This window comes from Amia ocellicauda, chromosome 14, assembly GCF_036373705.1.
Source record: "Amia ocellicauda isolate fAmiCal2 chromosome 14, fAmiCal2.hap1, whole genome shotgun sequence".
In the NCBI taxonomy this organism is placed as follows: domain Eukaryota; kingdom Metazoa; phylum Chordata; class Actinopteri; order Amiiformes; family Amiidae; genus Amia; species Amia ocellicauda.
In genome coordinates, this window is record NC_089863.1 from 28,070,369 (window position 1) to 28,083,226 (window position 12,858).

The 12,858-nt window shown below is 47.5% G+C and overlaps 1 protein-coding gene across 2 annotated transcripts in view; it reads left to right on the top strand.

Moving 5' to 3' along the window:
- Window positions 1–12,858, top strand: part of bcan (brevican) — a 34,402-nt gene that overhangs the window by 15,396 nt on the left and 6,148 nt on the right. For both annotated transcript variants that reach the window (XM_066721490.1, XM_066721491.1), the window contains exons 5-12: window positions 387–514; window positions 1,212–1,505; window positions 2,630–3,808; window positions 4,343–5,647; window positions 10,590–10,697; window positions 10,835–10,993; window positions 11,279–11,361; window positions 12,114–12,258. In XM_066721490.1, coding sequence (XP_066577587.1) covers window positions 387–514; window positions 1,212–1,505; window positions 2,630–3,808; window positions 4,343–5,647; window positions 10,590–10,697; window positions 10,835–10,993; window positions 11,279–11,361; window positions 12,114–12,258 — 3,401 coding nt within the window. The remainder of the gene's footprint in view (window positions 1–386; window positions 515–1,211; window positions 1,506–2,629; window positions 3,809–4,342; window positions 5,648–10,589; window positions 10,698–10,834; window positions 10,994–11,278; window positions 11,362–12,113; window positions 12,259–12,858) is intronic.

Below are 12,858 nucleotides of genomic sequence, written 5' to 3' on the forward strand. Positions count from 1 at the left end.
GTTTCCCTTTTGGAAGCTTGGTTTCCAGACCCGCCCCCTTTTTCTGGGATAGCTAGGCATGCAGGCGGCTAATATATATACTAAGACGTGACCGAATGCCTCTAAGGCAGGGGGGGGGGGGGGTTGTTTCAGCCCAGCTCTTGGCACCTTAAATGATCTAATTAAAAAATGTACTGGATTAATTGAGCCCTTATAAGAGAAGCCTACCTGAGTAAATAATGACATTAATTAAGTAATTGGGAGCTCGTGTTGGAACAAAAGCCAGCAGACACTGTGTTCCCCCAGCACTGGAGTCTGACACCCCTGCACTAAGGAGTGTTGAGCATCAGTCGACACAGGATAGCAGGCTCACTGGCCATTACCCTCCGTGTGCCACCCCAATCCAGGTACCCCATCCAGATGCCACGGGAGGGTTGCTATGGTGACATGGACGGCTTTCCGGGCGTACGCAACTATGGCACCCAGGACACCCAGGAGCTCTACGATGTTTACTGCTACGTGGAGAACCTAGATGGTAAGGCAAGCCCCCAGGCTGTTCCCATACGGTGGCTCATCTAGGTAATTCTGCGATAAACACACGTGTTTCACCTTTCGATTACATGCCTACGCGTATCTCTGAGTCTTTGGGATTTTACCTTGATGCTATTCACATGGACGTGAGTCAGGGGAGAAACACTATCGGGGACACTAAGGGTTATGTTATTTATTAAAACTTTAAGGCAAATATCTAGTCTTAGTCAATACAAATAATCTGCTTTGGGGGCTATTATTAAATCAGATGCTTTATCTTCACTTCACTACACAGGTCTGTATCACTGCTCCCAGAGGGCCACCGTTCTGTACGTTTTCTAGAGAAGAGAAAATGTGCAAAAGAGTTGCAAACCCTGCTCGTTTATCTAACATGTGGCCCTCCTCTGATTATTACAGTACATGTAATTTCAGTGAAGGATCAGAACGAGGCAGAGCTCTTTGCCTCTCTCTCCTGCTGTCGTGACAGCTTTGTTAATATGCATCTCTGATTCTGTCAGGGAGAGTGTCAGACCGCCTGCTACTCCACCATGCGGGGGAGCGGAGACCAGATAAGCAGAGATAGGATAGCAAGACAGGGTCATTTTGTGAGCTTCCTCCATTTAAAAAACATTCTAATAACAAAACAAACGTGTCTTGAGATTCTCACTTCCTCTCCCTCTCTCCCCTCTGCATCTCTACAGGGGAGGTGTTCCATGGCGATTCCCCATCCAAGCTGACCCTGGAGGAGGCCAAGGAATACTGCGCGGCGCGGGGGGCGGGCCTGGCCAGCACAGGGCAGCTGTACGCGGCCTGGAATGACGGTCTGGACCACTGCAGCCCCGGCTGGCTGGCGGACGGCAGCGTGCGGTATCCCATCGTCAGCCCCCGGGAGCGCTGTGGCGGCTCCCAGCCCGGGGTCAAGACGGTCTACCGCTACAGCAACCAGACCGGCTTCCCTGAGCCCGGCACCCACCACGATGTCTTCTGCTTCCGAGGTCAGAGGCCAAGGCAGCACTGTGTATTGGTGGTTAGGGCTCTGGACTCATAACTGCAAGGGTGTGGGTTTAAACCCTGGGTGAGGCAATGCTGTGGTACCCTTGAGCAAGGTACTTCACTTTTTGCTCCAGTAAAATACCCAGCTGTATAAATGGGTACAAATGTAAGTCGCCCTGGATAAGAGCGTCTGCTAAATGACGATAATGTAATGTAATGTAAGGCAGGCAGGAAGGGTTATTTGACAGTTGCTTAAAACCACATAGGTTTCCAACTAGTGAAGGTGTCACATGCAAAATTAGCAAGCCATAAACAGCATGTTTTCTGTTGTCAGAGGTCACCGAAGCAGATCCTTCCAACTGTGGTCTTCTATAGGTCGGCCCCAGTAAGCTCCTCCCCCTGGCTAAACCATCCATTAAAAACAAAAGGTTCTATAGATATGTTCCCCATGCCCACAATAAATGTAATATTCATAATTTTAAAGTCATACAAATAAATAAATATCTGCACCTTACATAGAAACGACCAGGCACTCAATCAATGAAAAATTACCATTCCCTTATGAGAAAAGCCAGTGCCCCGAAACAGTAGTCTCGAGCAGTAGTCACCCACGTCCCCTCCCCTCAGCAAAGACATAGTTTCTAATGGTTTATGCTCTTTTATTCGGACATTTGAAAACTTTAAAATACAATATCGAATTGTATTTTTCCACCACAATAATGCTTCATAAACTTTCCTTAAAACAATGTCAGAATGTATGGAACAGTTGAGTTACTGTCATTTTTCTCAATAGACATTCAATTATTTAAAAAGAAAACATATAAGAACACGTCTAAAGCGTTTAATCTTAATTATACTCTCCTCTCTATCTCAGGTGGAAGTTATAAATGAGTGTCAGTGAAGGAGACAAAACATAGCATTTCATTAGGGACAAATGTTTCTCCATCACAGCAATGTAAATAGGGTTTCTCTATCTTCAGCTGGCTCCCACCCAGGATTTAAAATATTTTTTGATGTCACAGAGTTTAGGAAACACGGGCTGGAATAGAAATTTTAGAGAGCTGAAAAACAACGGAGGTATTGTGGATACACTTTCCCTTCAGCCCTTGTGTCTTCGTCTCCGCAGGCAACGGGGTCTCCCACACCGAGTCCCCCATGGACTACCGTGCCACAGAGCCCGAGGATCTGGGCGATATCGTCACGCTGACAGACCCGCTGGAGGAGTTCGGCCTAGACCAGCACGGGGAGGAGTGGGAGAGCGAGGCCAGGGGCAGCTTCGACCAGTTCTCGGTCTTCGAGGATCCCATTGTGAGGGAGCAGGGCCTGGGGCAGCAAGGCCTACCACAGCTCTCTGTCACGGCTGTGGCCCAGGCAGAGTACCTTTACCCCACCACCTCAGAGAATGATATCACACCTGCCCCTGTGACTCAGTACCCCCAGTCTACAGATGCCACCTGGCACATTGTCCATGAGGGTAACCCCAAACACTACCAGCCAATGCCAGAGACCAACTTTGAGTTTCCAACCCCCTCCCACAAAGTATCTGGTGGCAATCCTAAACACTACCAACCCATGCCGGACACCAATACAGAATCCCACGAGGCAACAGGTGTAGAATCCTCAAGTGTTCTGGCCCCTTCTTCTAGAGAGTCGGGGGGCAATCCCAAGCACTACGCCCCTATGCCCGAGACAAATCTGCAGTCCGAGGAGCCCACACCACACTACGACACCTCGGTAGAAAATCCCAAGCATTATGAGCCCATGCCTGGATCGGAGTCGTACGACATGTCTGGAGGGAACCACAAGCACTATGTGGACATGCCAGAAACAAATATGGAGTCTGGTGTGACCACAGTGCATCATGGCCCCTCAGGAGATGTTCCTAAACAGTATGATGCTGTACCAGGGACAGGGAATGATTCTAGTTACCCTACCCCTTCGTCCGAAGAATCTGGGGGTGGTGCCAAGCACAATGATGCCATTGCCGGAGCCAGCGTGGAATCGTCAGTCTCTGCTGTCACCCTTCCACAGGAAACGGGAGTGGATATTTACCTTCCAAAGGCCACCCCCTTGCCTGACCTTGAGAGCACCCCTGTCGTAACCACACAGGAGGAGTCTGGAGACCTGAACGCCGCTTCCCAGATCCCAGAGCTGTCTGTGCCAGCAAGCAGCTGGGATAACGTGGGGGTCCAGCCTGATGGGGGGGTTTCATCCGTGGTGGAGTCTGGGGAGCATCCGGTCACCCATTACCCTGTGGACTTCGATGGCTCGGGACCCGTACAGCGCACCCACAGTTCTCAACATGGTAAGTTTTGCAATGTCCCGCAGCTCTTCAGTTTGCCACAGATTCCCATTAGATGTTTCTAGCTTGCTTGACGATACCTTCTCCTGTGCTGTTGCTGAGAACCTATTGTCTGTCTGCTGCCTGAGTCCACCCTGCAATGCTCTATTTTGGGTGTGGACTAGCAGCGTGACAAGAAGCAGATGACAGGCCAGTGCTCGTGTCGTAGGATTGCACATTGTCTTCATCTCTTCGGTGTCAGTGTGCAACATTGTGCGGATGAGCCGGGTTATTTGACACTGGCCAGCTTCAAAAGGGGAAGGTGCTGAAGACAAAATACATTTTAAAAATAAAATAATACAAATTAAAAATATACCATATTTTGTGACAGGTACAAGTGAATTTGTTGAAATCTTCACAAGAACCCAGCACTGAGCGAGAGGGAATTCCTGACCTCCTCTTGTTTCTTAAGTTCCGATATTCTCTGGTTCTTGTGTTGAAATGTTCTGATGAATTAATGCATGCACAGCTGAGTAACTCCTGTTCTCCTTGCCCCAGGTGACAGCTCCACCCCTGAGCATTCTGGCTTGCCCTGGCCGGACTCCTCTGCTCCAAAGAACCAAGAGCAGGAGGCCAGTGGAGCGTCAGTGGAGATGCCGGTGCAGGCATCGACAGAGGCACCAGTGGACCTGGGCAGCCCTGTTAACCTGGGGTCATCACCCATTGAAGTGACTGAAAACATGGTCACTGTGACCCTGAAACCAGGCGCAAGTACAGAGGAGGCCAGTACTGCTCGACCGTCTGTGTCAGGCGAGCACGAGGAAGAACAGCCCAGCGGCATCCCAGTCACCCTCCTCACCTCCCCAACCCTGTTCACCCAGCCGACCCTGCCGTCCTCCCAGTGGTCTGCGGAGGCCAAAGCCAGCACCCCCAATGAGTTTGACACCCATGTTCCCGAGGCTAGTGTCCCATCCGGGCAGAAGCAGTCAGGGCTTGAGCACCACGAAGGTTCGGTGGATCTCGTGGGCTTGGACCGGACCCTTGATATTGTGTTCCAAACAGTGGCTCCTCCTGACGCCATCACCTCTGCCTTGGAGGGCAGCCTGGAGCTGGAGTCCGAGATCTCCCCGGCCGGACCCTTAGAGTCAGAGCCCTCTGGTGACCTCCTCAGCCCAGTCCAGGAGCCCACTTCCATTTCCGAAGAGATTCACCTGGACTCTGCAGAGGGCTCGGCGATCACGGACTCCCCGGATCTTCCCTACAGCACCGTGACACCCCTGCTGCTGGATTTCACCGTAGCAGCTTACAAGACATCTGCAACTTCCAGTGCGGACCTCTTGCCTCTTCCCTCCGGCACTGCCTCTGCCCATGGGGAGGACAGTGTGCTAAGCATTGGCAGCACAACCGAGCCTTCTACCACCCAAATAATGATCACCCTTTTGCCTGAGGAGACAGGCACGCCAACATGGGATTCCGATACACCCACTGTGCCCCAGGAATCCCGGATGGATTTGGAATACAGCGGGGAGCACCCTGCTTCTACTGAGGCTCACCTCCCAGAAGCCTCTGCTGAGCCTGACCTCCTTGAACCCACTGCCGCGGGATATCCCACAACCGCCACAGTGCTGTGGCCTCTTTCTACCCAGAGCCCTTCCACTTCTGCCCTGGGGCTGCCCACGTCCGAATCGACCACCCCAGTTTGGGAGACGGAAACCGAGACTACCAACACCCCCCCACCGCTGGTCGGCACTTCCCAGGCTGAGTATGAGCCCATGACGGAGGCTGGGCCTCGCACCCGGCAGCCCACACTACCTGCCTTGCCCACTGAAAGGGCAGTGCTAGGACGGGCGGCAAACATTTCAGGTAACGTCCGTGCCACTCTAACAACCCTAACCACACTCCTGTTTCTTCTTGACTTGGCGACGCGCTAAAACACTGCCTCCCTTTACCACCCCCTGTTCTTCCTCCACCACCACCTCCACCAACTTCAAACACACTCCTCTCCCCTCTCACTCCCACTTCCTATGCCTTGTAAATACTACCTGTCTGTCCCTCTCTGTCTGTCCTGGTCTCCAGCCACCGTTTGATCCACTGACTGGGCTCTGAAAAATGGGATGGCTCTTTTTGGCCTGACAAATCTTCTGCCACTGTGCATGTCACTCGATTTGTACTTTTTTTTTTTCTCCACTTGTGGCTCAACTTCTGTGAAGTACTGCACTTTTATTTTGATGGAACAAACAAACAAAATTGGGAAAAGTGTTCTCCTTTTCTTCCCTCTCTTTCTGAATCTTTTCCTCTGCCTGCTTCTGTACCTTTATTTTCTGTCTGTGGGGGTGGGGGTGGGGGTGAGGGCAAAGGTGTGGGGTAGGGGGTTCTAGAGCTCCTTGAAGCGATTATTCGACTATTGGGGTTGAGTTTCCAGATGAGGAATCCCTTTGCTCATGGGCTGGCTGTAGTGTTTGCCATTCGACCCTTTATTGCTCAGCCCCCTTTTGTAAAGAAATGGAAGGACCCGATTTTGGTTCTGCATTGGAAAAGGATTTTTTCTTTTCATGTGACTGTATTTTCAGATTTTCCTTCTGGCTTTTCTTTCTTTCTTTTTTTCTGTTCGCTTTTCGTTCTTGTTTGATCACCTGATTGGAGTATATTCTGACACATCAGTGCCAAATAAATCTGCAGTATATAACTGATAGTCTCCAGTCAATATTGTTCACCTCCTCCTAAACTACTGGTTCCCAGTCCTGGCCTTGGGGACTCATTGTCCTGCTAGTTTTTTGTATTTTAAATCCTTAATTGAACTAATAATTGGCCTAATCAGAGCTTATTTAGATTTTTTTTTACAATTGGAGATGTCAGGTTGAATATAAAAGTATATCAAGTACCAAAATTCTCCAACGTTTAGTAATTTCAAATAAAGTCAAATAAAGCAAATTATTAGTTCATTTAAAGTTTTTGTTAATTAATTGAGGGTGCAGCTGGATCAAAAACCAGCAGGACATTAGCTCCCCAGGGCCAGGATTGGGAACCACTGTCCTAAACTAACAAAACATCTTGAATACTTGAATAATCATTTCCTGTCGCTGTGTGATGGTGGTGAATCTCCACTAGGGGGCTAAAGAGTAAGGAACAGGAATCACACTTTTTGTTTGTTTGTTTGTTTGTTTTTAATTTAAGGGGATCCAGTTTTTGCATCCACCTGGCGTAGCTTCTTTTGCATCTCTTACAGTGGCAGCACTGGCCCATCATACACTGAAGGATCCAGGAATTGTGGGGGGGGAGGTGATTGTGAGTGTCCTCTGTGATTCCTGACTGTGATTTTCTGCTCGAGTGATTTACCATGCTCATTCACTGCCCCAGCAAGACCTGAGTCTAGCAGGTTGGGGCGGGGAATCTAATCAGTGATGCACAGTGCATTGAACCCCATTTGTGCAGCATGGTGTGATAAAACCTGTGCAGCACTTAACTGTTCCCCCTCACATCATGTGCTCTAGTCAAAAAGGCCATCTGAGCCTTTTTCCCTGTTGCAGACACAAACTGGCCTATCTTTCATTATAAGGCATAATTTGTTAATTGGGTCGTGATCTATGGATGATTTAAATAACCTAATTCAAAAGACCTTTCTTATAGGGATGTCATCCCAACATTTTGTCCCAATGAATTTCCAGAAGAAAAAACTATGCCCAAATAAAAAAACCACTCCCATCATATTACTGTCTACTACACCATTTGCCACGGGAAGTGCATACACTGTTATCTCTCTGTGCAAAGTATTTTCACCAGTTACAGGTGTTTAGTTCAGTAGCAAACCGAGCAGAAGCTCACAACAAAGAAGGACAGAGAACACGGGAGAGAGGTGGGGCGATGTTCGCATTTCTCACCCCGAGACCCGTGACTGCAACACTGATGGCTGAAACATATTTGCTTTCGGATATTACCTGCACTTCCAGCAGCGTTTCTGGGGTGACAGAGAGCAAGGAAACGATGCAACAACAACAAAAAAACTAAAAAACGTCAAAAAATGTGTATATCAAAAGGTACAGTCAAAGCAAACACACAGATTTGAGAAGTTTTGAGCCAGGCAGATACAAATCCACTCACAGTTTCTAAGATATGTTTTTTTCTTTCTTTCCAATGATTTGGTGGATATCCTGGTGGAAGAGACCCCCATAGAAAAACCACAGTGATAAACTAACACTGAAATGTTGTACAGGCATTTTGTCTGGATGGAATATCAGTCATTCCATTTCCTCCACAATCGCTATAGCCAGCAAAATTGTATAATGTGGAAAATGATACTCCACATCTGTGATATATTAAGACAAGCACAATTGATCATTTGTGTGATTGTTATCCCATCCTTCCTACTGGACCTAATAAACATGTGTTAATAACTTTCATGCACAAGACACGAAGGAGGTCTGGGGTGAAGGGACACGGGCTCAAGGTTTTCTACATATATTTGTGACTCATCTCTGCTCTGAAACACACATTCAAATCTGCCCGGTTGTCCGTGGCAGACTAGGTGTAGGCTTGCTGTTTAGTTCTTGTAAACACAATGAGAATGAGGTGGTTCCTGATTCGTCCTATGAACGTGCCAGGTACCCATACTATACTGTGCTCTATTTCTGGTCTGTAGAGTCATTTTGGGCACAAATATGTGTGCCAACTTAGTATGGTTACTTATCTTCTGGTAAATATATTTCCTGTATAAAGTAATCAATCTACCAAACAATTTTATAAAACATCATGAAGTCTTCAGTTTAAAATCTATTATGATGTATTAAGCCCCTGTAGGCACAGTTGCTGTAGTGCTGTGCTTAATCTTATTGACCTCTATTCCCTTATAAAACCACAGCATTGCCCCCCTTTTCACGAACAACCTCTATTTTATATTTGCCTTTTCAGACCATATATCTTTTGTGTTCTCGTGCAAATGTAAAAACACACAATAAAACAAACAACAAACAAACTAAACAGTTTTATGCTGGAACAGAAAAGCCAAGTTACAGGAATGCACAGTGCCTTAGTGGGATAGGAGGTATCGTTTCAGCACAAAACTGGACCGTTAAAGCTGAAACCCATCACAGAATGAACATATTTTCTTGTACAGCTTCCTGGGAACTTCGTTGACTGAGTTCAAGTTTTTTTTTGTTGCCATTTGTGTCTTCTGAAAATGGGAGAGCAATCGGCAGTCTCTGGCACCACCTATTGTTCCAAAACCAGCAATGGCACCCATTCTCACCCCGCTCTCCCCAGAACAAGATTGTGTTAGTGGTATTTTTTCAGTAATTGTAATTGTTGACTGCAACTACTTTAAAGCTTTTTGTTTATAGAATTCGAACAAATAACTTGTGTTTGGACCTGGCTTTGGGATGGCAGCTCTGAAATGTACTGTAGTAAGAAATCCAAAATAAAAATAAATAAAGGCAGTCTGTAAGAGCGCTTAAGGAAGAGAATTTCTGATTGTTCATCCTCACAGACCAATTCTTCCCCTCTCTGTCCCACTCATCTTTCAGAGACTGTTTTTCAAAACCCTTTTTATTGATTTATTTTTTGGTTGAAATTGACCTGAAGCATCTCATAAAAGAATAATACAAAAAAAAAAAAACACACAAAGACTCCAAACACAGGGGTGGTCAGTCTTAGTGTGTGGATTTATAAGTGTGGGATTGAAACCCATAATAAGCAAACAGATTCTTATTACGGTGTTTTATGTGTATTGGTAAAAATGGTTCTGAGACTCAGATGTCAGGTAACCCCACCATGCACACAGACACACACACACACTCCCCCTTGCTCTGGTACTCCTTATCTTTGCAGGCAGTGCTTGGCTACTCAGACAAGCCATTGATGCCGAATTCAGCCCTGATAAAAGGCTTTGGTAAATATAGTTGGTTCCTCTGATGCTCTTAGTCCTTCTTGGAGCAATACATTGGTGGACCGTGCCGCTAGTTCATTCCTTTGGATGAAGTCATCTGCTCAATGACTAGTACTGACTTGTTATTGTATTATGAAGACAATAAATGCAATGAACTTGTTACCAAGAATATTCTCCCTACTCAACTAATTGAAGCACCAGGAGGATAGCCCAATGGTATCTGATATTGGGAGTTATCCCGGGAAGGTGGGGCTGGTGAAGGATGCTCCCAGATGTGTTCGATCTCTGGTTAAGCCCGACTGAGCAAGGGTCAATATTGCAGTCACCTAGCACTGACTTCTGGACCACTGGGAGAGGAATTGTGTGTGTGTGTGTGTGTGTGTGTGTGTGAGAAAGTTGAGAGGGTGGTGGTGCTTGTTTCCCCCCGGAACATCATAATTTAATTCTATTCAGAAAAAGTTAGTAGGATGGTGAAGAAGGATAATTGTACAGAGCCCCGCTGTTTTATAAAAGGCCTAGAGCTATCCAGGAAGCTGCACAACAACATGCACAAATCGGAGCACGCAGCAACACCACAGACCTGAGTGTGACTGTGGCTGGAACCAGAGTGAAGCATTGTGGGAAAAGCAGGCAGGACCTCTACTATATGATAATTAGTAGTTCTGGTTGGTTCAAGTAGGCTGGGGCTCTGTAATAATCACACCACACGCTGACAACCGAGTTTTTAAAGATTCTGCTCGGTAGGTGGGGTGTATGGAGTGGGGTACGGCCACAGCTTTAGGGTCACAAAGATTGGGGTGGCGAGCTCTGGCCCACGTCTAGTGTGCAGCGTGCTGGTGGGAGACGCGGCATATTCCCGACGCGTTCCCCCTCCACCTCCACTGGCAGGGCTGTGCCAGTATTGCCCCCACTGTCACTGTGTTTCAGACGCCTGCCTGGAGAACCCGTGTGCCAATGGGGGCACCTGCGTGGAGGATGGGGTGTCAACCAAGTGCCTGTGTCTGCCTACCTATGGAGGGGACCTCTGCCAGACTGGTAAGCCCCGCAGATGACGCCTCATCTTGACTATTTGACTTCCTCCTCCTCTTCCTCCTTCACCTGCATTTCTCCTGTGAAAGTGTTTAAGTCTCTGTCTCTCTCTCCCTGTGTGCGTGTGCGTGTGCATGTTACAGACCTGGAGCACTGCGAGGCGGGCTGGGAGAAGTTCCACGGCTTCTGCTATAAGCACTTCAGTAATCGCCAGGGCTGGGAGGTGGCAGAGCAGCACTGCAGGATGTGTGGCGGGCACCTGGTCTCCATCATGACCCCCGAGGAGCAGGACTTCATCAACAGTAGGAAACCCCTGCACTGGACCCCCCACCCCCACGCACACACCTCCCACACCCCCGCCATGTCCCTCACACACTGTCGATCCATCCATTCGCCATCCATTTATTGTTATATTTCCTGAGCATATATCTATATAATTGTGGGATACTACTCTAGCCTTATTTTAAAAATACAATATATATCCACTAACTCATAATTTTTTGATAGCGTGTGTGCATCTTGAACATCACTCGCCATGTAGGGAAAAAATACAAAATGGCAGACATAGCATTCCTCTCTCTCCTCAGATAAATACAAGGAGTACCAGTGGATGGGGCTGAACGATAAAACCATTGAGGGGGACTTCCGCTGGTCTGACGGAAACCCGCTGGTGAGTCAACCTGGCAGACTGGGAGCACTGGGGACCAATGGCGCGCCCTGACAAAATCAATTGGGGAAGCAGTGTCGTGTCAACCCCCCTCCGATTTGACCATTTTGTTTTGAAACAATGTATGGCAACATTGCATTATGACAAAGTCAGCTCAAAACACAACATTTTACTAAGTGACCCGAGCAGCTGTATGCTATACGCAAGTTAGAGAAGCAACGTAAAGTCCTGATTAGACATCTGCATCCATGATTGGTTAGAGCAGTGAACCGAGCTGAACGGGGTACAATTGTGGAGAAAACTAGAAAATGGGGTAATATATAAATACATACAAGATTTGACTGATGGTTTACTTGGTTCTGAATGGTCAGCAGAGAATACCCTGAAAGCCCTGGTGGCACACCACAGCTGAGGACCCCAAACTCATTTAGATCCACTGACCTTTATTGAAGGAATTTCCCCAGAGTGATTTATGTCACTTTTTGTCCCTTTAAGCATGGGAAACTGCCAGCGCTGCTCGCATTACCAACACAGCACGTTTCTGCCAAAGATAAATTAAATAAACTTAGAGTTCACCTATTCCAGGGAGTGAGTGACAATTGCACTGGACAACAATGGCGCCACCGGCTTTTACAACATTATTTGTGAGCTTTTTAGCCGAGACATACAGTCAGTCTTGTTTTTTTCAACTCAATTTGACTTCTGTTTCTCTCCTCCCTCTCACCCCCATGCCTGCCCACTGTGTGGTCGCCCAGCTCTACGAGAACTGGTACCGTGGCCAACCCGATAGCTACTTCCTGTCTGGGGAGGACTGCGTGGTGATGGTGTGGCATGATGGAGGACGCTGGAGTGACGTGCCCTGTAACTACCACTTGTCCTACACTTGCAAGAAAGGCACCTGTGAGTACAGCCTCCCACCCTGTCCGAGCCACACACCTACTGGGTTCATATCACTGTGTCCACTTAAACATGGCTGACTGCTCCGCAGGTTTTCCACATTCAGGAAGATCTAATGTCTAATGCCAGGCCTCTGATGAGAAATCCACACAGGGTAGCTCAGGAATTACAGTGCCATACGTTTTCAAACAACATGCAACAGTTGATTTTTGTAATATATAGGAGTGCATTTGAATATATTTCCGCTAAACCCTGGCATACAGATGGGTGGCAGATTAAAGGAAAAACCTGAATAAACGAGTGGAGGAACATAACAAATGCAGATGCCTCCAAACAGGTGTACTGCATGATACAATTAACATCCTATCATGCTCTGTGGCATGTATAAACATGCTGAGCAGGCCCAGTTGACCTCAATTTTGGATCAAGATGGCAAGAAGAAAAGATCTCAGTGACTTTGAAAGAGGGGTCATTATTGGGGCATGAATGTCAGGAGCTTCAGTCACAAAGATGCTCAGTGTTCTAGTGTTCTCGACAAGTGGGCGAGTGCATGTGAAGCGAACACCAAGAGTACAGGCCTGACTGCTTTACGCATACCAGGAA